General features: G+C 57.9%; 10 protein-coding genes across 10 annotated transcripts; 5 read left to right on the forward strand and 5 right to left on the reverse strand.

Annotated features, from left to right (window-relative positions):
- Positions 1-449: 449 nt before the first annotated feature.
- On the reverse strand, positions 450-1,606 carry MKK02DRAFT_45684 (uncharacterized protein; the record flags this gene model as incomplete). Its single annotated transcript, XM_053093554.1, has 2 exons — positions 450-551; positions 599-1,606. The coding sequence occupies 2 exons, from the start codon at positions 1,604-1,606 to the stop codon at positions 450-452; spliced, it is 1,110 nt and encodes a 369-aa protein (XP_052946753.1).
- Positions 1,607-2,139: 533 nt separating this feature from the next.
- MKK02DRAFT_34046 (putative 60S acidic ribosomal protein P2) lies at positions 2,140-2,680 on the forward strand (the record flags this gene model as incomplete). The annotated part of the gene is made up of 3 exons (XM_053088842.1): positions 2,140-2,298; positions 2,440-2,607; positions 2,660-2,680. 3 exons carry the CDS (start codon positions 2,140-2,142, stop codon positions 2,678-2,680), a joined length of 348 nt encoding a protein of 115 aa, XP_052946754.1.
- A 597-nt stretch (positions 2,681-3,277) lies between these two features.
- Positions 3,278-3,788, reverse strand: MKK02DRAFT_26633 (regulatory subunit of cyclin-dependent kinase; the record flags this gene model as incomplete). Its single annotated transcript, XM_053087227.1, has 4 exons — positions 3,278-3,306; positions 3,386-3,492; positions 3,561-3,630; positions 3,752-3,788. 4 exons carry the CDS (start codon positions 3,786-3,788, stop codon positions 3,278-3,280), a joined length of 243 nt encoding a protein of 80 aa, XP_052946755.1.
- Positions 3,789-4,321: 533 nt separating this feature from the next.
- Positions 4,322-7,354, forward strand: MKK02DRAFT_45687 (uncharacterized protein; the record flags this gene model as incomplete). Its single annotated transcript, XM_053093555.1, has 8 exons — positions 4,322-4,419; positions 4,468-5,183; positions 5,230-5,439; positions 5,490-5,626; positions 5,671-6,160; positions 6,213-6,315; positions 6,375-6,883; positions 6,936-7,354. The coding sequence occupies 8 exons, from the start codon at positions 4,322-4,324 to the stop codon at positions 7,352-7,354; spliced, it is 2,682 nt and encodes an 893-aa protein (XP_052946756.1).
- Positions 7,355-7,732: 378 nt separating this feature from the next.
- On the forward strand, positions 7,733-13,241 carry MKK02DRAFT_45688 (C2 domain-containing protein; the record flags this gene model as incomplete). Its single annotated transcript, XM_053093556.1, has 19 exons — positions 7,733-7,876; positions 7,973-8,263; positions 8,314-8,408; positions 8,458-8,500; positions 8,553-8,779; positions 8,831-8,934; positions 8,990-9,038; positions 9,087-9,275; positions 9,319-11,132; positions 11,176-11,312; positions 11,359-11,493; positions 11,554-11,671; positions 11,715-11,791; positions 11,845-11,903; positions 11,958-12,199; positions 12,243-12,711; positions 12,760-12,821; positions 12,872-12,921; positions 12,969-13,241. The coding sequence occupies 19 exons, from the start codon at positions 7,733-7,735 to the stop codon at positions 13,239-13,241; spliced, it is 4,578 nt and encodes a 1,525-aa protein (XP_052946757.1).
- An 870-nt stretch (positions 13,242-14,111) lies between these two features.
- Positions 14,112-16,107, forward strand: MKK02DRAFT_27234 (hexose transporter; the record flags this gene model as incomplete). The annotated part of the gene is made up of 8 exons (XM_053087319.1): positions 14,112-14,302; positions 14,348-14,556; positions 14,604-14,697; positions 14,741-14,801; positions 14,849-15,271; positions 15,316-15,620; positions 15,666-15,741; positions 15,796-16,107. The coding sequence occupies 8 exons, from the start codon at positions 14,112-14,114 to the stop codon at positions 16,105-16,107; spliced, it is 1,671 nt and encodes a 556-aa protein (XP_052946758.1).
- Positions 16,108-16,284: 177 nt separating this feature from the next.
- On the reverse strand, positions 16,285-19,006 carry MKK02DRAFT_34050 (uncharacterized protein; the record flags this gene model as incomplete). Its single annotated transcript, XM_053088843.1, has 7 exons — positions 16,285-16,362; positions 16,399-16,418; positions 16,664-17,798; positions 17,853-18,160; positions 18,225-18,324; positions 18,442-18,738; positions 18,791-19,006. 7 exons carry the CDS (start codon positions 19,004-19,006, stop codon positions 16,285-16,287), a joined length of 2,154 nt encoding a protein of 717 aa, XP_052946759.1.
- A 573-nt stretch (positions 19,007-19,579) lies between these two features.
- Positions 19,580-21,196, forward strand: MKK02DRAFT_45692 (uncharacterized protein; the record flags this gene model as incomplete). The annotated part of the gene is made up of 4 exons (XM_053093557.1): positions 19,580-20,059; positions 20,104-20,154; positions 20,204-20,216; positions 20,265-21,196. The coding sequence occupies 4 exons, from the start codon at positions 19,580-19,582 to the stop codon at positions 21,194-21,196; spliced, it is 1,476 nt and encodes a 491-aa protein (XP_052946760.1).
- Positions 21,197-21,362: 166 nt separating this feature from the next.
- On the reverse strand, positions 21,363-22,075 carry MKK02DRAFT_45693 (uncharacterized protein; the record flags this gene model as incomplete). The annotated part of the gene is made up of 3 exons (XM_053093558.1): positions 21,363-21,534; positions 21,585-21,822; positions 21,985-22,075. 3 exons carry the CDS (start codon positions 22,073-22,075, stop codon positions 21,363-21,365), a joined length of 501 nt encoding a protein of 166 aa, XP_052946761.1.
- A 350-nt stretch (positions 22,076-22,425) lies between these two features.
- Positions 22,426-25,747, reverse strand: MKK02DRAFT_25329 (glycoside hydrolase superfamily; the record flags this gene model as incomplete). Its single annotated transcript, XM_053087021.1, has 15 exons — positions 22,426-22,599; positions 22,658-22,865; positions 22,916-23,372; positions 23,418-23,514; positions 23,560-23,673; positions 23,717-23,815; positions 23,862-24,009; positions 24,057-24,478; positions 24,512-24,769; positions 24,814-24,915; positions 25,037-25,139; positions 25,162-25,363; positions 25,410-25,431; positions 25,478-25,492; positions 25,544-25,747. 15 exons carry the CDS (start codon positions 25,745-25,747, stop codon positions 22,426-22,428), a joined length of 2,625 nt encoding a protein of 874 aa, XP_052946762.1.
- Between the last annotated feature and the right edge of the window lie 277 nt (positions 25,748-26,024).

Genomic DNA, 26,024 nt, shown 5'->3' on the forward strand with positions numbered 1-26,024 from the left:
AGCAAATTCGTGGCAGTCAAGTGGCGCCCTAACATGCTCTATCTCTAGCCCTCTTGGATCGGTCTTTGCTGCACAACACGCCAGCTGAACAAGGGTCACATCTGACGCTGTATGTTACAGAACCAGCGCATTACAACAAAAATCCAACGATCGCCAACGGTCACTCATACCGCTCCCACTCCTCCCTTAATCGCCTCAACCTGTCGACTGCTTCCCTCTCCGCCTCAGTCCACCCTGCCGCCCTTCCCCCTATGCTCTCAAGTTCAAGTCGTGCTGCACCTTCCGCCGCCAGAGTGGGGCTAGCGGATATCGGCAGAAGCTTGGCGATTCGTTTGGTCCGAAGGGCTTCGCCAAATCCGGATGTGAACGAGGTATCGACGACAAGCTGCCCAGTGAGGCGTGAGAGGCGAACGCGAACCTTTGTGCGGGCCGGCGGATCGGCTTGGATATCAGGTGACGACATAGACGCGTGATCGAAGATGAGCAGAATGTCCGGTGGGCTCGAGCAGGTGATAGTGAGATGTCCGAGAGGTAGGTATAGCCTGACCTAGCTACCGGGTCAGCTCTTGCCTGCCGCATCAGGCGATATTGAGCTCACTTTGGGTGTATGCCGCTTGTATCCCTCTATCAAGCGCCGGACTATGTCCCAGTCCCTCCTGTCCTCCTCTGACCAATTTGCCCAGTTACTCAGGCGGAGTTGGCGCGGAGACGCCTGGACGGGTTGCGCTGAGAAGGTGATGACTCGCCCGTCTTGGGTGATGGTAATACTCTGGGAGGTACGGCCGAGGCGGAGAGTGATACCGACCAATGATTCAGCGGGGTGGATATGGATGGTATCGGGCGAGCGGGCGGTGAGGGGAACAGGACGATTTGTCGGTGGAAGCGGAACTGAGGTGATCGGGAAGGGTGGCCGAGGCTGAGACCCGAGCCGAGTGGTGTACTGCTGAGCATGAGCCAGAACTGTGTCAGGCTTTTTGGATCTGGACAGGATGGGAGGCGGTGTGGGTGGAGGTGATGGAGGAGCGAGCTGGGGCGAGGGGACAGGCTGTGTTCCAGATTTCGTGCCGGTACCGTTACCTCTCGACTTGGTAGGTTGTTGGGTGATCCGATCCGACGGTATATTCTCACGGCGTGGAGCTGGTGGCTCGCCTGAGACCGTAGCGCGACGAGATCGAGGCACCGACGAAGTCGGCTTGGGTTCCGCCTTGAGCTGGGGAAGTCGCTTCTCCCTTCGCTGCGCCTCCTCCCGCTCCTTCTTACCGTGCCTAGATATGGCCGCCTTATTCGCCTCGGCCTGACTCGCCGGTGTACCAACTTGTATCCGCTCCGCCAGGACTAGACTAGCCTTCCGCCGTTCCCTCCACCCCACTTCCAGCTCCCGTAGCTTGACAGGCGTCTCGGCAAACGCGACGCGTATACCGCGTATAGTAGGACCTTCCGAGACCGCTCGTGTTCGCTCGGCAGGTTGTCTGATCCGGAGAGGCAGGTCGGATGATGGAAGTGCGGATGATGCAGCGATGAGCGGGGCTCGAGGGGATGGGATGTACCGACGACGCCGGATGCGAATGGATGCTTGAGCCGAGACGGGAGTAGCTGGTGCGGACATAGCGGGCGTTGCGTGATGGCTGTTGGTACGATATCTCCGAGCGTGGAAGGTGCTACACCAATGTAAGCGACCAGGCCTTGAGGTGGATGGGGCCTGATGGAGCTCGAAGCCAAGCTCGAAGCCGAGGTGAGGAGGTTGGTGTCAAGGAATGCTGCGTCAGAAAGTCAGGCGCGGGTGGCGAAATCTCCACGTGGTCCGAGCGTCGCTGACGGGAATATCGCCGGCCTTGCAGAAACTCCGGTCAATGTGGCACTTTACCCCCCTCTGTCCCGCGGGCTGCTCACCCAAATTTCGCTACACCTGCCTGCTGCCTCTCCTCATCTAATCCGGCATCAGTACGACGAGTCTGCCTTCATTACTAGGCTTAATCTGATTCGCGTCGCCCAGACAAAACATACCATACAGTGCGTACTGATCACCACGCGCAGGGGAATGGAGGAGGGGGAAGAGGAGGGATGGGACTTGGATCGATCTGGGAACGACGAGGGTGCAGATGGACTAAAGGAACGAAAGACCACAGCTGACCGATTTAGATGAAGCTCATCGCTGCCTACCTCCTCCTCCAGCTCGGCGGTAACGCCTCCCCCTCCGCCTCGGACATCAAGGCCCTCCTTGAGACCGTCGGTGTTGAGGCTGAGCAGGAGCGTCTCGACAAGTTGATCTCGGAGCTCGAGGGCAAGGACATCAACGAGGTTAGTAGATGGTTGTTATTGGGGACAAGGTATCGAGGGCAGTTTACGGCCGTATGGCTTGAGAGGAGCAGAAATGGGTTGGCAGTCATGCGAAAGGAGGAGATGCTGCTCGACTTGCCAAGGACCCAAGCTGACCTACAGCTCATCGCTGAGGGTTCCTCCAAGTTCGCCTCCATCCCATCCGGCGGTGCCGGTGGTGCCTCTTCGGGTGGTGCCGCTGCTGCCCCCGCTGCCGGTGGTGCCGCCGCTGCCGACGCCCCCAAGGAGGAGGCCAAGGCCGAGGAGAAGGAGGAGTCCGACGACGACATGGTGAGTCGACTCGGTGGCCGCGAGGTACACGGGGTATCGCTGACGGAGGTAGGGCTTCGGTCTGTTCGACTAATCTACTCGGACCATGTTCGAGTGAGATGCCGGCCAAAGGATGGAGCGTGCGGGTGGTTGTTAGGCTGGTCTTGGCTAGACACATCATGCATGCCGTCCCCTTCTACTGCTGTCTTCTCTGGCGCTTCTTCTTTCACCGCACTCATTCCGTATCGAAGACTGATGATCATGTGACATCGTTTGTCTTTGTACAGGGTTGGTGTTCAAGGTGTTACATCAAAATTTGCCCAAAGATCTATGGTAGTGACAGGAGGATATGTGGTGGATGTCTGAAATAGATATAACCCGTCCCGGCGCTCTCGTCCTCGCCTCGCCGCCTCCAGCCATTCCTATCCGTCTAACGCCTGTTCCCTGTTCTGCTGCGAGATTGTCCAATGGTACAGCTCGTCTCGCCCTTCGCCGATCTCTCTTATCGTTGTGTCTCACATTCTACTTCCCAGGCTGCGATGTCAGTGATGAACGTCGTGTCTTGCGCTCAGGCAGACTTACGAGTGGCCGTCTGAAGAGGACTGTAAAGGTCAGCTACGTCCAGACCGAGACGGGCACGGCTGTCTAGGCCATAGCCTTTTGCTTAAATTCTCTTGGGTAGCAAGACGGGTCAAGACTCACGGATATGGGGTTCAGGCGCTGCGATATCAGCTTCTGTCTTCGTTGGTGTCTAGTCGAGCTCCTGGGGCGCCGTGACTGAAGAGGACTGGGCACTCACCATGTACCTCAAAGTGCTCCCATCCGAGTGACTGAGTAATCCCTACTCCCCGCCACTCGTGCTCAGCCAAGATGCGTAATAAACCAGAGTCATCGGGTGCGAAATATCTGATTTAGGTAAGCTAAAGGTTCCAGGTTGTCCTTCTAAGCAAAGTCGTGGTCGTTCAACAGCTTACGATTTGGGCAGGAGCTTAAGCATTTGTTTAGGCAGGATGACATGTCTGTATTCGTAGTGATCGTCACTATCTGTCGACGTCAGTGTATGCTCCGTCGACCCCTTGGCGGAGCCAGATGATAGCGGCCAGCCAGAAAGGTCTTGACCGGCTCTTGGACACAAGGGACCGGAGGGAAGGGGCGTTTGGCTTACATCTGTCGGAATAGATAATCCTGCTCCAGTCAGCCATCGACTTTACTACCTACGCTACGCTAGGTAGCAGGTCATGACTCGTGCAGAGTAGCCAGACGCACCTCTCTGAAAGCTCCTCGAGCGATTGTGCAGGTTTCGCAGCACCCATCTTGAAGCTGTGTTGATGTGAGGAGTTGAGGCTTTCAAGTTTGCGCCGAAGCTTGGAGCTTGGAAGCGAAGTATCAAAGCTGTCGCTTTTATGGGGGCAGTGAGAGATGTACCGTAGGACAGACGGGTGGAGCTGGATGACGGCTGTGCGAATATTTAGGCAGAGGCAGAGTTGATGGACGCGTCGGTGATGGCTGTTCCCTCTCTCTGTCAGTCGCGTCGGAGCGGGAGGCGAAAATTAGGTTCACCGGTTCGCCGGTGGGCGTCAGCGGCGATCACCGCTTGTTTTAGGTCGGCACGTGATCAAATCTGGACCGTATGTGGTGTGTGGCTCGTTGGGCATGCAGCAGCTATCTATGATGCTTTGCCTTTGCTCGACCCCGAAGCATACCTGCAGCTAGACAGGCAATCTGCCTGACCGATATGACGGACGGCATGGAGGTCGACGAGCAAGCAGAGACTTCGAAAGCGGGCGCAAAGCGGATGCGTCAGCTGCTCAATCCTGCCAAACTGGGCAGACCGTACGTCCCCTCATCCCCGGCTTTAGACCTCGAAGCTGATGTCCGCAGCTCCAGATCAGCTATCCACCCTACTACATCACATCTGATCTACCCGTCCCCATCGCTTACAGTCGCTGGCCATCTCCTAACACCGCTCTTCGCATCTCGGGCCCCCAGACCGCTTCCCACTCCCCCGGTTCTCACTCCGGGCCGTGAGCTATCTATCAGCCCCACAGGCGACTGGGCGACTATCTTCCATCCGAACCCTCCTATCCCGAATCAAGCCAGTGAGGGCGGAACGCTAGCCATCTACCCTTCGAGCATCTTATCGCCCATCTCGACACCTACAGCGCCATCTGCAATCCCCCTCGCGACCTTCCCCCTCCCGAACGATGTGTTGGCCATACATCACCTGTACCAGCCCCGCCCGCACCTCCCGCCTCCGCATCATAGGGCGAAGGCAAGAGGACCAGCTCCACCGGCGGAGTATGACGCCTCGCAAGGCCCTGCACTGGTCGTGCTCACGCCGACGAGCCTGATTCTGCTTCATCCCCAAGCAACAGGAAGCGCCAGTCCGGCTTATATGGTGGGCATGCTCACGTGTCCGTTACATACGAGGTGGCATGCTTCGCCAGGGGGGAGTATGCCGCCTGATACGGGCTGGAGAGTGGAGAGGGGGTGGATGAATGCTGTTGGCGGTGATGAGGGGGTGTGGGTGGGTTGGGGGAGGAAGGGGGAGGTCGGCGTCATCAGGGCGGAAGTCGGAATGGTCGACGGAAAGCCATGTAAGCTGTTGCGACTCTGTATCTATTGACAAGCTTATGACCGCAGTCCTGAGAACAACACCTATGCCCGCGCTGCCAGCTGTATCGGCGGGGCTCTCCGGTCCGCGCTCGGTCCAGGGCATATCGTTCTTCCCAGTACCGTCGGAGCTGCCTGTATCGCCGAGGCAGGAGTCCGAGGAGAATGACAAAATGGATGGCGCGGACAAGCAGCCCAAAGGCTACTTGGTGGGAGCAGCTTTGATCATCAGCGATTCTGGTAAGTTCGCCATGAACTTGGCAACGTGCACGCCCCTGATGTATACTTAGGGTCTGCAGCATCAAGGAGCGGAACGACAAGAATCGAGGTGGTGGGATTTGAGAGAAGAGAGGTGGAGCTCGTAGAGGGTTTCAACGAGATCGGCGGGTTCGCAGAGACGGATCCAGTAACCAAGTCATGGGACTGGGTGAGCTGCACCCTCGAATAGTGTGAGGCGGAGCTGACTATCAGTATACCATGCCTCAGCTCATACGGACCAGCAGATCGCCTACCGGAGCCTCTACAATTATCACCTCACTCGTACCCCTGTCCGACGTCCCACCTCACACCTTGGCCCTCGCCGTCGTTCAGAACCAGGACGGGACAAAGGTGGTACATCTAGACCTTTGCCCTGACGGCTCTGGATCGGAGTGGCGGATCCTCGGAGATGGTATCATGCTCGACCTGGATGACGGCGAGGACGAAGTCGAGCTGGTCCCCGGCCAAGCGGTCCAGCGGGGCTTGAAGGGGATCGTCGCTGTGGTTACTGGAGAGGGGACGAAGCTGGTCATCATGCCATCTCTCCAGACGGACTCGGAGGATGCGGAAAGAAAAGAGGGGGAACGAGATGGGGAGGAGGATGAAGTGGCGATGGGAGTTGTTCTGGCGATAAGGCAGGGAGTGTCATATGCGGATGTCATCCGGTCGGCGTTTGGGATGGTAGATAAGGATGATCGCAGTGGTACGTCTGCTTCCAAGTCTGGACAGCACGGAGTCGGAAGCTGACTGTTCAGATTTGGGACATCGGATACTACGCCGAGCGTACGATATCATGCAGGACGATTTGGGTGTCGATGAAGGCGTCGAGCTTCATCGTCTACAGGTCGCGGTGTACGGGTGGGCTACCTTCCTCCCACCTCGCTCTGCTTCGCTGGTGGGCACAACTGATGCTCTAGCCAAGTCAAAGACGAAAGGAAATCGACCTCGGCCGAGCTGGTACACCTCTACGAAGCTTCCCGTCTGTTCGACCTTTGCGCCCATCCCGCGCCAACCGGGATTGCCTTCGACCTCGACACGGTCTGGTCCCTCCTCCCTGTTGTCGAATGGACGATGAGCGTCCTAGCAGCCACCTTCCGCTCTGTCGTGCTGTACAAGGGCTCCTCAGCTTGGTCCCCCAATCCCATCGCCGGGGAAATTACCGACTACTCAAGCTCCCGCCTGCTATACGTCCTTCATTCGGAGATCCGCCAGCTCGTCTCCCGGCTTTTGTCTCAGATACAGGCTCTCAAGGGATTCTTGGGGACTTTGGAGGAAGCGATCTTACAGCCTCCGAGTCGGTATATGCCTGCAGGGCGGCAGAGGGACGCGCGGGCGACTGTATTGGCGAAGGAACGCGGGCGGGACTTGGGGGTGCGGGAGGGGGTGGATGTGGAGCTGTGGGGGAAGGCGCTAGAGGCGATCGAAGGTGAGCTTCCGTACACGTGCCGTCAGGCTCAAAGGCTGAAGCTGATATGTAGATCCCGCCGATCTGGACGTCTCAGTTTACACGACCGCCTATCTCACCCTCAACCCGGGCGGTCTCCTATCTCTGCCCACAACTACACCTATCCTCGACGCGCTCCCATCCCCCTCTTCCCTCCTTCTCGCCGACACAGCCAGCTCCGGTGGACAGCTATACGACGCCATAACGCTCGAGCCCCTCCCCATGGGCTCTGGGATCCGGTGCAACCGCTGTGCTTGGAATACCGCTTCGTTAGGCTCGGACTTTGGTCTAGGCCTGGGGATGAGTATGGGGATGGACGCGGGAATGGGAGATACGGCGGGGCGAGGGGAGGGATGGGCGGGCTATTTGGGCTGGAGAAGGGATAGGGAGGCGGGGTGTGGGTGCGGTGGGACGTGGGTCAGAGAGGGGACTGTCGGCTCTGGTCCTCCCTGATGAATGCGTTTACTACCTTTTCCATCAGGAGGATCAGAAGCTGTGCACAGCCGCAGCTTCAAGCCACAGGCCACACACTCAAATTAAGGTTTATTGACATCTGGATTCGTTACGTCATGGCCTCGTTGGCTGTGGATCTGCAACTCGTGCCTGCCTCTCTCTGTCTCTTGCTTCCATACCTCATCCTCATAGTGCTTGCTGTAGCACACCGCTACCGCAGCGGACCTCTCGCTGGACACAAAGTCGCCCCTTGAGCTTATACGAGCCAACAATCTCCTCGGACCGCTCAGCAGCGGGTTAGCGACGCGCGAGAGACGGCTCCGCTTACCCACGTCTCCCTCAACCTGAGCATCTTCCACCGCCCGCCACGTCCGAGTCATGTCTTTGGCTTCGAAGGATCACGCATACCCCAATGGGTCGACCTCGGCGGCAGAGGCGGCTCCGGGGGGTATGACGAATGGCGAGAAAGCAGTAGTTGGGGAGTTGTTACAGCGGGATGAGGCCAAAGGCGCTACGGTTCATGTACGTCTCGCCAGCTCATCATTCCCAGCCACGCCAGCACCCCTCCAGAAGGCTCACTAGTCTCCTCTTCATGTCCATGTGTGTGCTGACACCCAGGCCTTCAACCCCGACGCCGATCCCGCCCAGAAAGCCGCCCTCGCCGGCGCTGCCAAAGCCCAACTTGATGCCCTCCCCAAGCTCGGCCGCCGCAAAGCCATCGAGGAGGCCAATGCGGGTCTCGCCCTAGGAGTAGATACGAGCGGTGTAGCTGGTCAAGGGGATATGCCAGTTCCTACGGTGACTGTATCAGATGCGGATGCGGTCAGTAGGGGAGAGGGGCAGATTGCGGGTGGGGACGCGATGCCGGGGAGTATACCGACGGGAGCGGCGCCGGCTGTACCTACCTGGGTGAGTCGGTGTATGGTGGGAGAAGTAGGTACCGGGGCTGATGTGTGCAGATGCAGACTGGGTGGAGACAGGTTGCTGGGATCGACGCGGCTACGGCTATGGACCCCCATAAGCAGGCCGACGCGGGGATACTGGCGGACTACCTGTAAGCCGGCGTCAGTCTCACGTGTACAGGCCGAGCCTGACCATATCAGGTCGGATCAGATGTATGGTGGCTGGTATCACAACGCCGGAATCGTACGTCCCAGCTCCACCCCCATAGAAGTCAGAACCGCAAACTCACCCGCAGATCCTCTTCGCAGTCCTCGCTACCCGCTTCATCACATCCATCAACCTCGGCTTTGCCTGGATCCTCATCGTCCTCGCCTTTTGCGCGGCATACTATTCGCTCTCTATCCGCCGGACGCGCCAGCGCGCGCGTGACGATATCCAGCGGGAATTGGTCAAGACAAGGCTGGTGACAGAGACAGAGAGTGCGGATTGGCTAAATGGGTTCTTGGATCGATTCTGGTTGATGTGAGTGCTGCGGCAGAGGGATGAGCGGCAGGAGATGGAGCTGACGAGCAGATATGAACCGGTACTGAGTCAAACGATTGTCGCGAGCGTGGACTCCGTCTTGGCGACTAGCACACCCGCTTTCTTGGAGAGTATCCGGATGACTACGTTCACACGTGAGCTAAGAATTTCACGCAGATCTCACAAGTGGCTGCATAGCTTATGTCGTAGTCGGTACGAAGGCACCTCGGATTGACTTTGTCCGGACATTCCCAAAGACGTGAGTTACAACTCAGGTCTGAATTAAGCCCGTAGCTGATCCGACCAGCCCCGAGGACATCGTCATCATGGACTGGGCCGTGTCTTTTACGCCTAACGACTTGCTGGACATCACCCCTCGGCAGGCACAGAAGCGGGTCAACCCAAAGATCGTGCTTTCTATCCGCGTTGGAAAAGGAGGCATCTCGAAATCGCTCCCCATCCTGCTTGAGGATATGGAGTTTACCGGCAAACTACGGTAGGTCTCTATGGTACGGTGGATGTCGGCAGCTGATCCTCAGAATCAAGCTGAAGCTCATGACCAACTTCCCCCACGTCAAAACCATCGAAATGAGCTTTATCGAAAAGCCTACGTTCGACTACGTCCTCAAGCCCATCGGAGGCGACCTCTTCGGCTTTGACATCAACAACATCCCCGGTCTATCGACCTTCATCCGGGATCAGGTCCACGCCAACCTCGGACCCATGATGTACGACCCCAACAGCTTGACTATCGACCTCGAGTCGCTGTTATCGGGTACACCGCTCGACTCGGCCATCGGGGTGCTCAAAATCTCCATCAATGACGCTCGCGGACTCAAAGCGGTCAAATTCGGCGGTGGTGATCCGGACCCGTATGTCTCTATCGCACTCGGTGCGAAGCCGGTCATTACCAAGACCAAGACGGTCATGTCGACAGCCAACCCGTCTTGGCACGAGACGCAATTCGTGCTGGTCAATACCTTGGCGGACGTCCTCAATCTCGGTCTTTGGGACTACAATGAGCACCGGGCGGACAACCAGCTCGGGACAGTCAGCCAAGAGCTGTCCGTGCTGGCGGAGGATGCAGAGAAGGAGGGACTGGTAGGGAAGATCATTAGCGGCGGCAAAGACAGGGGAGAATTGCGATACGACCTATCGTTCTTCCCCGTCCTTCAGCCCATCAAGGCTGCGGACGGGACGTTCGAGCCCCCTCCAGATACCTCGACCGGTATCGTCCGGCTCACACTCCACCAGGCCAAAGATCTCGACATTACGCGCGCTCATGGCGACCGCAACCCCTTTGCTCGCGTCTTTCTCGGCGCAAGCAAGACCCCCGTCCACAAAACCCCCACACTCAAGCGCCAGAATGCGCCCATCTGGGAGAGCCACTGCGAGTTCCTCGTACCGGAAAAGCACTCGAGCGTTATCACGATCGACGTCGTCGATTCCAAGGACTTTGCGCACGACCCGACCCTCGGCCGGATCACCGTCAAGCTGTCGGACCTCCTGGAGCTCAAAGAGCGCGGGCAGGACTGGCTGCCTATGCAGAACTCTCGGGCGGGCAAGATTCGCCTCACGGCAGAGTGGAAGCCGGTGGCCATGGCGGGGTCCATCTCTGGCGCGGCGGCGTATGTTCCTCCAATCGGAATCCTGCGCGTCTGGCTCAAGCGCGCAACGGACGTCAAGAACGTCGAAGCTACCCTCGGCGGAAAGTCGGATCCGTACGTTCGGGTCCTGGGCAACAATAAGGTCCTGGCGCGCACAGAGGTCCAGAACAACAATCTCAATCCGGAATGGGATCAGATCGTCTATGTCCCCGTACACAATCTGCGCGAGAATCTCGTTTTGGAGGTCATGGACTACCAGAATATCGGAAAGGACCGGTCCCTCGGTTACGTCGAGCTGCGGGTGGCGGACTGTGCCGAGGCCAACTCGGGCGCGAATGCCAATGTCTACCCCTTCGCCAGTAAGGGGCACCAGGTGCGGAACGACAAGATCAAGCTCGACAAGGCGAACACGTACAAGGGGACGCTGGTGTATGAGGTGGACTTTAAGCCTGCCATGAGCTTGAGGGGAGGGGTGAGCTTCGAGGCGGAGGCGAACGAGGTGCAGGTTGCGGCCAAAGAGCAGGCGGTGGCGGAGACGGCGGGTAATGGTGCGGTGGACGCGCCGTCTCTCACAGCCAAAGTCTCGAAGGCCAGCCTGAGAGATGGTCCTCAGGGGTATAGTGTACCAACCGTTCCGGCAGCGGGTGGTGCGGCTGGGGCCGAGAGTCGAGGAGGCGGAGAGGCGACTGCCGCGGAGGACCCTCAAGTCGGCGCAGTACTCAAGAAGGAGGAGCTTCTGACCAAGCGTAAGCAATATGATTCATGGTCGTACGACAGCTGATCCCATAGAATCCGGTCTCCTCGTCTTCCAGCTCGTATCCGGTAACTTGGCCCGCCGCGGTGTCGTCGAGATCATGTTTGACGATGGTTACTGGCCGTCCTTCACCTCTACTCGCGCTAGGAGCAACCACCAGAAGTGGGACCAGGTGAGCAAAGTGGACACGGCATGAAGGGCGCGAACTGATTTTTCAGATTGGTGAAGGCTTTGTGAGGGAGCTCGACTTTAGCCGTATATGGCTCCGTATCAACTCGAACGATGATTCCGAGAAGGAGGAGATTATTGCCGAGTTCAAGTGCGATACCCGGGAGTTTTTGGATGCCTGTCTGGTGAGTTGGCTTTCCACCTATTGGCGTTCATGCAGAATGAGGAGAGGCTGATCAGCTCAGACTGCACCTACCGAATTCCATCTCACCCAGACCGACGGATCGAACCACTCGACACTCAAGCTCAGTGCGAGATACGTACCGGTGGATATCAAGCTCGAAGCTCGGGAGAGTATCAATAGTGAGTCTGTCCCTGTAAGTGAGCGAGACATGCTGATTGTCAGACATGGGCGTGCTCCGGTGCGAGGTGCTGAGAGCAAAAAACCTCCTTGCGGTCGACAGGGGCGGGAAGTCATCCGATGTGAGCTTAGGTGCACCAATGACTGGTCGTCTGAGCAAAAGCTGATCTCGTAGCCTAACGTCACTTTCAGCCTGAACGGGATGAAGGTCTTCAAGTCTGAAACCAAGAAGAAGTGAGCCTGCCCGGTCGCTTGCTCTCGCGACAGATCGGAGAGCTGATCGCACAGGACCGTCAACCCAGAGTGGAATGAATCCTTCGAAGTCATGATCCCCTCACGCGTCGGCGCCAACTTCGGCTTTGAGATCCACGACTGGGATCGAGTTGGAACGGCCGACCTGCTGGGAGGAGGTCACGTCGACTTGGCGAGTCTGGAGCCGTTCGAGTCGACGGAAGTCACGATACCGGTTGTTCATGACAAAAAGGGGGAGCATGGAGCTTTGACGATCCGAATGATGTTCCAGCCTGAGAGTGAGTGTAGCGGCATAACATAGGTGGCCAACTGACCCTACAGTCATCGCCCGGACACGCCACAAGACCAGCACCTTCTCCACTGCCGGTCGAGCCATCACCCAGGTCGGCGGGCTTCCTATCGCTGCTGGAAAAGGTGTCATTCACGGTGGCGGCGCCGTAGCGATGGGCGTCGGGCGGGGCGTCGGTAGCGTGGGCGGCTTCGCCGGCCGCAAGATCGGCCTCATCAAGAAGAAGGATAAGGCTGGACGGGAGATCTTGGTTCACCCGGATGACCATATCGGGGACGGATCCATCGACTCGCCAGAAGCTTCCGCGCATACGGATGGTCAATCCATTATCGATGGGCCTGTGTCTGCTCGACCGTCCGAAGCGGGCACGCTGGTCGTTACGGTTCTGGGCGGGACGGAGATCAAGTCGGAGGAGGGGACAAAGCTGAAGAGCTATGTGGCGGTCAAAGTTGGGAGTAAGAGCCACAAGACGGATCATGTCAAGGGTATCGAGCCAGAATGGTGAGTAGCTGGGAAGCCCGCCGGACTAGAACAAGCTGATGGGAATAGGAACGAGCACTTGACGTTCCACCTCTCTCCCGAAGTCGGCGTTCTCAGCGTAGCACTGCATGGTGAGTATAATCCGCTGTATGTGAATGCCGAGCTTTAGCTCATTCGCCAGAACATCACTCCTTTGGCCGAGATCCTGTAATAGGCGAGGCTGAGGTCGACGTGAGTCGCCAGACCATCTTCTCACGGACATCGAGCTGATAATGTAGATCTGGCAACATATTGCTCCCGCACGACCGACTGGAGACGTCTCAGTCTCCCTGACCAGCGGCGCCGGGACCATCCGACTCCGGCTCGATTGGACCGCTGGGGCTGCTCCTGAGAGAGCCAGCGCAGAGAAGCATGGGCTTCTGGGGCGTCGGAAATCGGTCAGCAGCGGTATGAACGTGGATGCTGGCAATGGTGTGAGCAGTCCAGGAAGGATGAGTGGGTTGCGGATGGGCATGACGAGACGGGACCGGGAGAAGACTGAGGAGGCGTGAGACATGGTCATTGCGAGAAGGGTGGGTCTAGGGCAGCTTTGTGACGCGGCGCCGTTGCCTGTCAAGAATGGGTGTCAATCTGGGTAGACCATAGAGACGATGCACTGATGCTCTTGACGACCATGTACCTGTAGCTATGGAGAGTAGTGAGAGACCGCCAGAGCTGCCTTCCCAAGCTGGTGCTTCGTCCACGCTGACCTACAGCCTGCGGTAGCCGCCGCACTCAGCGGCGGACTATTTCCGGACGATAGGTGGCGAATCAGCCGCTTTATCTTGGTGCCGCAAAAGAGCCGTATTAGCTAATGCGGTAATCTCTGTCGGGTATGGCGTGTCCGAGCCATCCAAAGGAGCATAATCGCCCAATCTTCCCTGCTTTCCTCCGCAGATATCGGCTGTCTGTATTAACCATGTCAGACTTTGGAGAGGGCGTCGATTGCGTCTCTTCGCCGACAGCGCCGCTGATGCTGCCGAAAGACACAGTTGAGCTCCGCACGGGGGAATCCGGGGCGACCGGGGCGTTTCAGGGGTAATTAAGGTTTAGCCAAGAACCCAAGCGGGACTTCTTAGCGGGAGTCGTCAGGCACCTCCATGTGCATCCTTTGTTTCGCCACCGATCAACTCATCCGCATCGCGTCTCAGTGAGCCGCTCTCTTCCCACCCCACATGACCTTGGGTGCGGCGATTCCCCTTCGGCGGAACTCGGCGGAAAGGAGGATAGACACATCTCATGATGCACAAGATGGGCGAGAGCGAAACTGTTCAAGATCGTATATAGGTCAAACGTCCAGCTGCTGACTGACCACCTCCTCTCATCGGTAACACTCTTGCCACCCCTCACTCACCACTTCTCACACCGACAAGCTATTCACCATGGCACCCGGCGCCCTCAACGTCGGCCACAGCGCCCACTCGAACGAGCTCCACCGTCTGCTCCAAGGACGTGAGACTCGATGGTACAAGGGCCGGCTCTTGAGGCTCAACTTGATCTTGCTCCTCCTCCTCATCACGTCGAGCACCAACGGATACGATGGTAGTATGATGAACGGTCTCCAGACCTTGTCGTGAGTGCCTGTTCCCGGCGTCTTCTGCATCCCGCTGATTGCCAGAACCTGGAAGGGCTACTTTGGCGATCCCCAGGGCGGTCTCCTCGGTCTCTTCAACGCCATCCAGAACATCGGTGGTATCGCTGGTCTTCCCTTCGCCCCTTACATCTCGGACAGATTCGGTCGTCGCATGACCATCTTCCTCGGTTGCATCCTCATGCTCATCGCCACTGCTATTCAGACTGCCGCCCAGAACATCGGCATGTTCATTGGTGAGTCGTGTGTAGTCGAAAGTGAGCAGGGCAGAGCTGACTCGCAGGTGCCCGCTTCCTCATCGGATTCGGTCTCTCCTTCGCCTGCATTGCTGCTCCTGTGCTCATCACTGAGCTGGCATACCCCACCCACCGTGCTCCGTGAGTCATCCCATCTCTGACCTGGGCCCTCGCTGATCATCAGCATCACATCCCTCTACAACTCCACTTGGTACCTTGGCTCCATCATTGCCGCCTGGACTACAGTGAGTACTGGTTTGGTTCTCAGCTCGTTGCAATACTGACCTGATAGTTCGGGACCTTCCGCATAGACTCGACCTGGGGCTGGCGCATCCCCTCGCTCGTCCAGGGTGCCCCCTCTGCTCTCCAGGTCCTCCTCATCTGGTTCTGCATCCCCGAATCCCCTCGGTGGCAGATCGACCACGGACAGGACGCCAAGGCTATGAAGACGCTCTGCTACTACCACTGCAACGGCGACGAGAGCGACCCGCTCCTCAACTTCGAGTACAACGAGATCAAGGACGCCATCCGGCTCGAGAAGCTCGCCAACAAGTCTAGCACCTACGCCTCCCTCTTCACCAACCCCGGGAACCGTCGCAGGATGCTCATCATCATCCCCATCGCCTTCTTCTCCCAGTGGTCGGGCAACGGTATCGTCTCGTACTATCTCGGCAAGACGCTCGACGGAGTGGGCATCAGGTCTGAGGGGCAGAAGGTGAGCATCTTCTGGATAACGCAGAGACCTTTGCTGATCCCCAGAACCTCATCAACGGTATCCTCCAGGTCTACAACCTCGTCACTGCCTACATCGGAGCCCTCGTCGTCGACAAGGCCGGACGTCGTCTCCTTTTCCTCACCTCGACCGCCGGTATGTGCGTCTCGTACGCCGTCTGGACCGCCTGTGCCGCCACCTACGCCAAGAGCTACACCACGGTCGACGCGGATGGTTACCCCATCGGCGCCAACACCTCGGCGGGTAACGCCGTCCTCGCTTCAATCTTCTTCTATTACGGCTTCTACAACATCGCCCTCTCGCCTTTGCTCGTCTCTTACACTGTCGAGATGTGAGTTCCTCCTTCAGAATCATTCTGGGCCTTGCTGATGATCAGTCTGCCCTTCCGCATCCGCTCCAAGGGTCTCATGGTCATGCAGATGTGTGTCAGCGCCAGTCTGGTCTTCAACCAGGTGAGTTTTGCTTGATTTTTGTCTTTTTCGGTCGAATTTTTGCTGACTCTCTAGTACGTCAACCCCATCGCCATGGACGCTCTCGACTGGAAGTATTACATCGTGTACACGTGCTGGATCGCATTCGAGTTCTGCTATCTTTACTGGGCCGTTGTGGAGACCAAGGGCAAGGACGGACGCGCCCGGCCGCTCGAGGAGATCGCCCAGCTGTTCGACGGCGAGCAGGCCCACGAGGACCTCCAATTCTACGGCCAGGCACTCGAGTCCGGTCGGCCCGGAGAGGCAGCGGGCGGTGTCAAGGAGAAGGGCGAGTTTGACGACGAGAAGCTTAGTGGCGAGCACGTCGAGAGGGTGGAGCGTCTCTAGGGTGGGGGTCTGTAACGAAGATTCACGAAGTAGTCAGAAGTCTTTAGGTCGAGGGCAGGTGTTTCTCTAGGTATTTAGGCATGCAAGTATAACTCCAACACATCTCTGGCTAGGCTTAGCAGCGCTTCAAACACTTGAAGACAGAAGGGATTGTCGTTGAGGCAAGAATTCTTACGTTCATAGACCGGGAGGTAGGGCGGCAAAACCGCACACACAGTCTCCAAGCTTTGAGACTCGGGCCACAGCCTCGGAGCACTGGACACGAGCTGACGTCTACCTGCTTCTACTGACTCTACTGATATGGTGCTGAACTGCAGATCATCGAGATCTCCCCGATAGATACCTTATAGACGTCCTCGACCCTCACCAAGCGCGCCCCCACCTCGATATCCTCCCCTGACTCCCTCATACATCATACTTCCCCCCGTCATCTTAAACGGTAGCCCTGCGCGTGCGTTTCCTCCTCGCCTCCGCCTACTCCTACAAATGCACTTTCCCCTGCCCCCACCGCCTCCCAGCGCCGTCCACGTCGCCGCTTGCTAGCCCTACGTCTGACCTCCCCCGCTTGGAGGAGGCCCCGAGCCACAGGCAGCGGAGATAGGGGTTTCCGCACAAACCCTCCAGCTGACCTTATCATATTTGCCCTGGTCGTCCCTGAGCGACTTCATAATCTCCTTCTCCCGCATCTCCACCAGCTGCTGCTGCTGTCCGTCCGTCAAGAGGCACCTCTGTGCTTGGGTGCGCGAAGGGAGGGTGTTGATACCGAGCTGAGCGATAGTCGCGCCGCTGAGGTGGGCCGGCTCGTCCTGAGCTACCCAGTAAGAGGAGGACGCAAAGTTCTCGAGCTTGATCGCCGACTCTGGAGTAGGCTTGACGGTGTTGCGCTTGTCCCGGCTTTGGATCCGACGACGCTGCGCGACCGCTCGGGTCCGGTCAGACGCGTGCAGCGCCAAACTCGCAAAGTCTTCGTCCGGTCCGAGATCCGACACCCATGTCACGTCTCTACCGAGAGCGAGGGGAAGGTCATCGGTGGCGACCGTACTACTGAGGCAGCTGGGAACGCCGTTGACATGTCCGCCCAAGCCGGCCGGCATGTCGTATAGGGAGCCAAAGTGGCCTGATATCGCCGGTCCGGGGCCCAAGGGGACTTCCTCCACCGTTTCGGGTATGCTCAGCGGCCCGCAGATATCCCGGAAACACAGATGGGTGGCCGTTGAGAGGGAGAGGTTGTACTGGAAGTCGAGCACGCAGTCCGCTGTCGACGTGAAAATATCAGGGTTGTCAACCCTCGCCGAGTATTCCTTGTAGTTGTTCCAGTCCTCATCGTTCTTGCCCCAGATGGAAGACACCGCCACGATTCTCAGCTGAGGCATGGCCTCCCCAAACCCTCCATCTCCTACATGCTCCATAGCTGCCGCCATATCGCACACTTCTCCTTCGCATCTCACCATCCGTAAGGTCTTCCTTTCAGTTGGGCTGGGACTTCCGCAGAATCTCCACGTGACTTCGCCGAATTCGAGGAGTTCCAAGTAGGTGACGTCATGTGACTTCTCGCGATACTCAATGAAGAGTCGCTTGGTGTATCGAAGTGGAGAGGTAGGGGAGGTGATGTCGAGATTGGATATGAGGGAAGGAAATCTGTCGGTGGCTATCGAGCCGTAGAGCAGTGGGGTAGCGATTTGCCTGAGCAGCTGAACGATCAGCTCATACTCCATGTTCCCTTTCTTCCATAAAATCGTGCTCACTCGTGATGTAAGACACGCAGCTGCCAGATCCGGTTGAAGAAGAGCATCGCGTGATGGGCGCGAGAGGGGTGGGGGAATGGGGACGTGGAGGAAGAACAGTATTTTTGCCCAGATATCCTCGTTGACGTGGGAGGTGTCTGCTGTAGTGGTGGTAGGCATTGTGATTGGTATGCCAGGCGGAGGGAAGGGAGGTGATCGGGGGAAGGAAGTTGATGGGAGACGTGACAGCTGCCGTGACCGCGCCCAGCTCCACATTCCTTTTGTACCTGTTTCAGATTGTTTCCGTCGGAAGTAGATACGTGATAAGCCTGACGTCAGCAACCATATGGGACTATGGCGCTATGGCCGAATGGAGCTGGCACAGGCGGGGACCTGGCCAGCCACTGGCGGTAATACTCCTCAACGCCGCTCCACGCGTGCCGAGCTGCAGGGATGACACATCGATCTTGAAACATGCCGCGTTACTGCTATACTGCTCTGTCCTTGCTTTGCCCTGGCTGTCTCCGGTCCGCCTCTGCCTCCCCCTGCGACGCGGCCCAACCACATTGCCCAAGCGTATAGTAGCCTAGACAACTGAACTTCTAGTCACGATCTCAAGCGCCCATCCGAGCGCCAGTCCCCCGGGCAAGAAAATCTCCGGCTCTTCTCCCTTTCCAACACCCTCAAGGCTCCGGACAGCCAAGCCTTTGCGCAAGATCTCCAATCGCACATCCTCGAATCCGGCGCCGTGTCGAATGAAGGTCAGGCGATACGAGTTATCGAATATCTCGGTGACGTTTGGAAAGAGGGTGAGATAGTAGGAGAGGAGCTCCGGGTCGTTCAGGACCGGTACATAGTCCCGGCAGTCTAGCACGCGTGGAGAGGCGTGAAAGAGGATTGAGCGGCGCTGTAAGGTCAGCGGCAACGCTCGGGATGACGCGACTTTTACACCAGCTCACGGGATCACTGAATCTAGGCTGGTACCTCCGATACCTCATCATCCGTATGACCCCATATTTCGCCTTGAGCGCCTGGGCATACGAAGGGCGGGACCAAGTGAGCGCCTGGGTCGATTGGGCGGGGGACAGGTGTTTGAATAGGCTGTCACGGAAAGGGGGGAGGGTCCAAAGTAGCGCAGCTGTGGGTCCATAGCTGGATTCGGGAGTGTCAGACATTGTCCTCGAGGTCATGAACGGGTTTGGGTGAATGGGGAGAGAGTGTGGGGGGTCGAAAGGAGGGAGATGTCTCTTGAGCGGCGAGGCTGTTGATGGACATTCAACCGTCATCAGTGATCCACTTCAGCTTTATATACCTCTTGGTCAGTGCAGTGAGCGTGATAGCATACGAGGACATGCCCGAAGCGGTGAGCGGGAGGTGTGCTGTCCAGAAGGATTGCCCGGAACATGGGATCCCGGAAGGCCGGCACTAGGCGGCACCCTATGAGCGTGCGGTAGGCTTCAAGAGGCTTCACGCTATCAGAGTTTCCTGTCATGGGATGTCGGATTTCTGTATACACCACGCCCAGGAGTGTGACTGTGTTTTGTCGCCAAATGAAAGAGATGTATGAAGGCGAGTTCAGCAAGGACGTTCACCTCGGTCATCGGCCGAGCGTCGAGAGCGTAATCGCCAAGTCATCAGGCGACCTTCCACGTCCACACCTCCACGAGCCATATACTACACCTCATAATCTATGCTCACGTGAAAGCATTGGCGAGCGAAGTTAGCCACGACTACTCCTCATACACATTATGTCGCGCAACCGCCCAGCCCCCTTGTTCTCGTTGCCGAACGAGCCCTACCTGCGTCGACCCTTTCATCGCCGCTCGCCCTCCACGTCCGACGATGAGCTATACGTAGATCGATCCCTTCCAGCCTCTCCTACCTTCGAAGCGGAGGCTGCTCCTGGGCCTTCTCGGGCATATCGCTTTGCGGTGGAGGAAGAAGAGGTCCTGCGGCATGCCAGTCAGGCATTCCAGCAGCCTCTTGAGCGGCAAGACACGCCAGAATGGGCGGAGGTGAAGGCGGACCCGGAGGAAGAAGAAGACCTAAGAGAGATACAGGCAGAGGATGGGGACTATGCTGGGGTCGATGCGCAGCCACAGCTAGAGGAGGAGGATGACGAGGAGCCGCCGGACGAGAGACAGTGTCGGATCTGCTTCTCTGGCCAAGAGGAGGAGGATACCATGGGCAGGCTCATCTCGCCCTGCCTGTGCTCGGGAAGCATGCGGGTAAGACCACGGTCTGCTGATCCCTGCACAAGCTGACACTCTAGTATGTCCACGTCCAGTGTATCAACGCCTGGCGAGGTACAGGGACCAACGCCGTAAGTTGGATGAGCATTCTCTCAAGTGGACTGCAGCTGATTCTTTCAGAAAGCTTTCATGGGTGAGTCAAGATTGGAAGCCCATCACCTCAAATCCGGCTGACGACCAGAATGTCCGCAGTGCAAGCACCGCTACACGCTCCGCCGCACGCTTATATCCGGTCTCGCATCATCGCGCCCGATCCTCCTCCTCATCTCGACCCTCCTTTTCATCGGTCTCTCCCTCCTCGCCGGGCATATCCTTCACTCCTTCCTCCTCCGCTCTTCGCCCTCAACCATATCCCGCGGCAAGGCCGTCCTCCGTACTCCCAAACGCTCCTACACATCCAGCATCTTTGACATCTTCCAGGAAGACTGGGATACCTTTGACAACGGCGTCATCATCGTTGGCGGGGGAGGCGGCGCCCTAGTGTGGGACGTGGTCCTGGGCTCTATTCAGACTTTTACGGACGTAGCCAACCGGCTGCTCCTGCGACGCGACGGATTCTTCTCGGAGCTTGGGGCGCCGGAATGGGTTGGTATGATCGCCTTCGCCTTAGGAATCCGATTCCTCCTCGGTCTCGCCGTTCTGGGCAGTCTTAGCTTCCTCTCCCTCCTCCTCTCCCTGTCACTCTTTGCGCCACTCCAACTCGCCAACGGTCTGCGCGGGACCGGCATCTTCACTCGCCGCCGAGGGAACGGGAACGGGAATGGCGGCACTCCAGCCGGGCAAATTATGATCGTCCTCTTCGTCCTCATCGGAGCCGCCAATACCCTTGTCAAAGTGTACAGGCTGAACGAGCGCATCACGCAGCGCTTGCTGATGTACGTCGAGACGCAGATCCTCGAGGTCAACCCAGCGGAAAGGAGAGGGAGAGCGAGGGAGAGGAGGAGAAAGTGGTATGTCATCTGGTGGAAAGAGGGGCGATGGGCGAGGAGGGAAGGGTGGGAAGAGGTGCGGGTGCGGCTCTGGATGGGCGCTAGAGAGGGACTTGGACCAGTGTGGGAGCGCATGTGGACTGGAAGGGGAGGTGCACCGAACGCGATCGGGGTTGAGGGGTAGTGACAACCATTGAGTGGGGGCAGCGAGAGAGTTCATCAGGCGGGTCTTAGATTAGTTGTATAAACACCTGGGAATAGGCTCTCAGCTGTAGATGACCATTCATACTGACACATACATGAACTTCGCGCCGCGCAATCGCCTCGCCCTTTCCCCGGTGATCGCGCGATCACTCCATCACCACCACCTGCTCCATCGCCGCAGCTTCCGCTTGTCCTTTCCCGAGCAGACGCGAAGCATATCCCCAGCGGTCATCGTGCCACTTCCCGTGCTTATCCCAGTGTCCGCTCCGCCCTGGTGGGTTGTTCTCGACATCCGAGATACCGCCTCCTATCAACAGACTGGCCTTTAGCTACCGTAGATTCCTCAGTCCCTCATCAGAGAAACTCACCCGACAGCAATCCAGATCAACCAAGCCCACATCATCGCCAACCAGAACCGCCTGAGGGCTCGCGACTTGGCCACCGCGGCTGATGCGGGAGGTGTCCATCCGCCCTCCGAAGTGGGATGGTATGATTCAGTCGTACCGTATCCATCTCCGAGGTGCTGGTGGACCAGTCCTTGCGATCGTACCGGCAAGTGGGTCTGGTGAGGCGGCTGATTCAGTCCAGAGCCTGAGGGTGCGGTATCTAGACTGATCAGCGGTCATTCACTCAGTCCAGGCCCATACGTCTATCGTCCACATCTCAGCTGCGTCCCTCGTATATCCCATGCCTATGACTTGCATACGAAGGGTGTAGCGGTCCGCACTCGACGGGTCGAGACTCAGAACAGGAGGGAGGTATACTCACAAGGTGGAGGAGCTTCCCCTTGTCCAGACCCGCCCGCGGCAGCGTCGGTCTGCTTCGAAACGGCAGTAGCGTAAGATTGCTTGTTGGACATGGTTGTGGTCGGTGGAGTACAGATAAGAATGGGAAGAGTATGAGAGATGTTGTATCACACGCAAATCATTAGCTGCAACAACGCTTGCATGGTGGGTGGCGACAACAGCGTCATCGCCTCGCGGCCTACTGTAAGGAGCCACGTGGCGAGACGTGGCAGTCTATATGGCCGTAGCGCGTAGCTGTCTCTGCAAGGTCCGCATCGGTATCTTTCTGTCAAGGGTGCAGCCTGAACAGGAGCCTACAGCAGATAAATAAAGCAGATAGATGCATCCAGCGCAATCAGCCGCCGAGATCAACCCAATGCCCTCTCCCGCCGTCAGACTCCTCGTCTCTCTCCCGAAAGACCCCTCAGTACGCCAGCCTCTCCGGCTCCTTCCGTCCAATCCACGTCCAGCTCTCGCCCAGGCTGAACGGCGCCGTGAGGTGCATGTCGACAGAAGAGGACCCTACCCGAATCTCGTAGGTGCCCTTCTCGGCAACCCACGCCTTCTGGGTGACCGAGTAGTATGAGAATGCCTTGTGCTGGTACAGGTCAGCTGTATGCCCATGATGTGCCTGATAGACGAGATCCGGGACTTACATCAAGGACCACAGTCAAGCTCTTGGTCTCTCCAGGCTGAAGATGAGCCTTGGCGAACCCAGCGAGCTCAATGTCCGGCCGAGCGACCTTGGGCGAGTACTGGTGAACGTAGACCTGGCCGACTTCCGCGCCGGCGACGTTGCTGGTGTTGGTGACGTCAAACGACACTTCGGCACCGTAGGGCTCGACAGGGGATACGCTCAGCTCACTATAGATCATGTCAGCTTGGTCCCAATTGTGAGGTTGGTCAAGACCCACCCGAACTTGAAAGTCGAGTAGCTCAATCCGTACCCGAATGGGAATTCGCTCTTGACCTTGCCTGGCCGGTCGAAGTGGCGGTACCCCACCTCGATACCCTCTCCATATACCGTCGTCACGTCGTCACCGAATCGACCGTTTCCATGGCTCGGCCAATCCTCGAGCTTCTGGGACCATGTCAGGGGGAGCTTGCCGCTGGGATTCTTGAGGCCAAAGACGACGTCCGAGATGCCACTTCCACACTCGTTCCCGCCAAAGAAGGACTGAAGAACCGTGGTGGACTCAGCGAGCCAAGGGAGCTCGACGGGCATGCCGGACTGGTTCGCGATGATGGTCTTCGGATTGGCGGCGAGAACAGCGCGGACGAGGTCGTCGGTACCGGGAGGTAGCTTCATATCGGACCGGTCATACGCCTCGGACTCCCATTCGCTGTTTGTGCCGATGACGACAATGGCCACTAAGAGATCAGCACTTACCATTTCCACGTACTATGGGTACTCACCGTCAGACTCCTGGACCAGCTTGACAGCTTTAGCGATTTCAGTCTTGGCGTCGTATTTGGGCCGACCACCAATCCGGATACCTCCTCGTCGACCGGCCTGTAGCGTCAATCCCGGCACCGAAGAAAAGGAGATATCACTCACGTAGGGAGAGTGTGCGTTCAGCTGCTTGAAGTTGGAGAAGCGGACTTCGAACTGGTAAGGCCTGCCAGCTTCGACCTCGATCTCGCCGAATCGCTCTTCCGCGCCAGTGTTGAACTAGGTGTCAGCTGACTATGAGATCAGCAGAGAGGGGACTTACGAAGAGCAGACCCTCTTTCTGATCCGTCGAGTTGTCGACCACTTTCTTTCCGTCCACGTACAGGTCGGCTTGGCCCGCCACGCCCAGACCCAGGATCCACTACACTGATCAGGCTATCATTCCACTAATCCCAGCGAGAACACACCTTGCCGCCTACATCGGGCGTGAAGACTGTCTTGAGCGAGACGTATCCCCTGACCGGGATGGTCTTTGGAATGCCGTCGATGAAGTAGGTGAACGCGCTGTTGTTGCACTTCCGGAAGACGGGCTGGACCTCCTTGCCATTCCATGGACTGGGTGTCAGATGGGCTGCGACTGCCAATCGAGGCAAGGTGCTCACTTTTCCTCGTAAAAGTCGGCACACACAATTCCCACATCCGCCACTCCAGCCGGCAAGCTCAAAAAGTCCGTCAAGAGCGGCGAAAAGCTCGAGCCGTCCGCTCCGATGGTGTATGAGACCTGCGCCCCGATCTTGGTCGCCTCCTCGGTGATAGCTTCCAGCGGAGTCACCTTGTACGTCGGCAGGAGCGAAGCGGACCCGCCGCCCGAGTAGGCTGCGATTTTTGCGTTGGGACCGATGACAGCGATCTTCAGGCCGGCCTTCAAAGGGATGGGAAGGACGTTGGCGGTGTTCTTGAGCAGGACTACACCGTCGCTGGCTGACTCGCGGAGGAGGCCTCGGACAGCAGGAGTGTCGATGGAGCTCTCGAGCGCTTCGAAGGGAATACCGGAGAGCTGGGCGGTCTTGACGTATTCAAGCACCTGGCCGTCAGTACTGCTCGGCGCATAACTCACCCTCAGCACACACTCATCCACATCCGCCGTAGTGAGCTTGCCCGTGATCATGTCTCTCTCGACAGCAGCGCCTCGAACCATCGATGGGCCCGGCATCTCCAGGTCCAGCCCAGCCTTGATGGTCTCGTACCCCGGCGTCGTTCCTGACCAGTCCGACATGAGCATGCCATGGAAGCCAAAGTCATCCCTGAGCACCTTGCGCAGAAGGTATGACTGCTCCACGACGTGCTGCCCATTGACCTTGTTGTAGGAAGGCATCTTACCGGTCAGCTGTAGGTCACACTTGTCTGAGAAGGACGTACGAATACCGCAGGATCGGCCTTCATCTGGATTCGGAAAGGCTCGAGGTAGATTTCGTGCATCGTCCGCTCGTCCATGACCGAGTTGCTGCTCCGGCGGTGATTCTCCTGCTCATTGCCAAAGAAGTCTAGTCATCAGCGATGTGTGCTCGGCCTGCCGCTTCCCGTTGGGACAGCTCACGCTTGGGGTCTGGGTATATCAGCTCTCTGACGTCAAGCTTGCGACATGAAAGGAGGACTTACTGGTCATGACCTGCTTGGACTGGACGCCCTCGATCCAGGCAAGAGCGGCAGTGCCAGAAAGATGGGGATCTGCGATATCAGCACCGCTCAGGGGCCAAGAAGAAGGACTTGCCCTCGCCAAAGCTCTCGAAGCCGCGCCCGCCGCAAGGATGCCGCTGGATGTTGGTCGTAGGACCAAGGATGCAGTGCACGCCTCGAGCACGACATTCTTCGCCAAGCGCTTCGCCAATGCGACGGATGAGGTCGACGTCGAACGAAGCGCCAAGAGCTGTCGCGCACGGGAAGCAGGAAGCTGCAGCGCCATTCGTCCCTTGATATCAGCCATGTCCACCGTCAAAAGACAAGCTGGAACTCACAAGCTGTACCACGCACACCGTTCTACATATTGGCTGAGTGTCTGTCACACCTTAATAGTAGAGCTCACCGGTCCATCGCTGCACTATATGATCAGCTGCAGTCCGTCGAAAACATTAGGGAGGAAAGGACTTACCCGGACCCTCGGCACGCCCAGTCGCTTCACCGGCGCCGTGTGCCACATGTCATCTCCGCTCAAAAGTGCAATCTTCTCCTCACTCGACAGCTGCTTCAGTACCGCCACGGGGTCGATGGAGGTCGGCGCTGGACCGGCCGGAGTCGGTGCCGGTGCGAAGGCCTTCTCGACCTTCTGGATCCCTTTGGCGATCAGGTTGCTCATGATGTTGGGAGGGGCTGTGAGCAGTGAGTAGTGAGGGAGAGCAAAGACAGAGTTATAAAGAGAGGGGAAGAGGGGGAAGAAGGTCACGAGCCAAGGCTATATACCCTCATCTTCCCCACCCTGGCGGCATCATCTCGGACTTTCGGAAAAACACCAGGGACTTCGGATGAAAGGTGGCTCCGGCCGGAACGCGTGTGGGAGGGGTAAGATGGCGGTGGCCTTCCTGGTAGATAGCGATGCGCGCGAGTACACTACGAGCACCCTAGGACAGGAGATG

The sequence above is a fragment of the Dioszegia hungarica genome (assembly GCF_025882075.1).
Source record: "Dioszegia hungarica strain PDD-24b-2 chromosome Unknown MKK02contig_8, whole genome shotgun sequence".
Classification (NCBI taxonomy): domain Eukaryota; kingdom Fungi; phylum Basidiomycota; class Tremellomycetes; order Tremellales; family Bulleribasidiaceae; genus Dioszegia; species Dioszegia hungarica.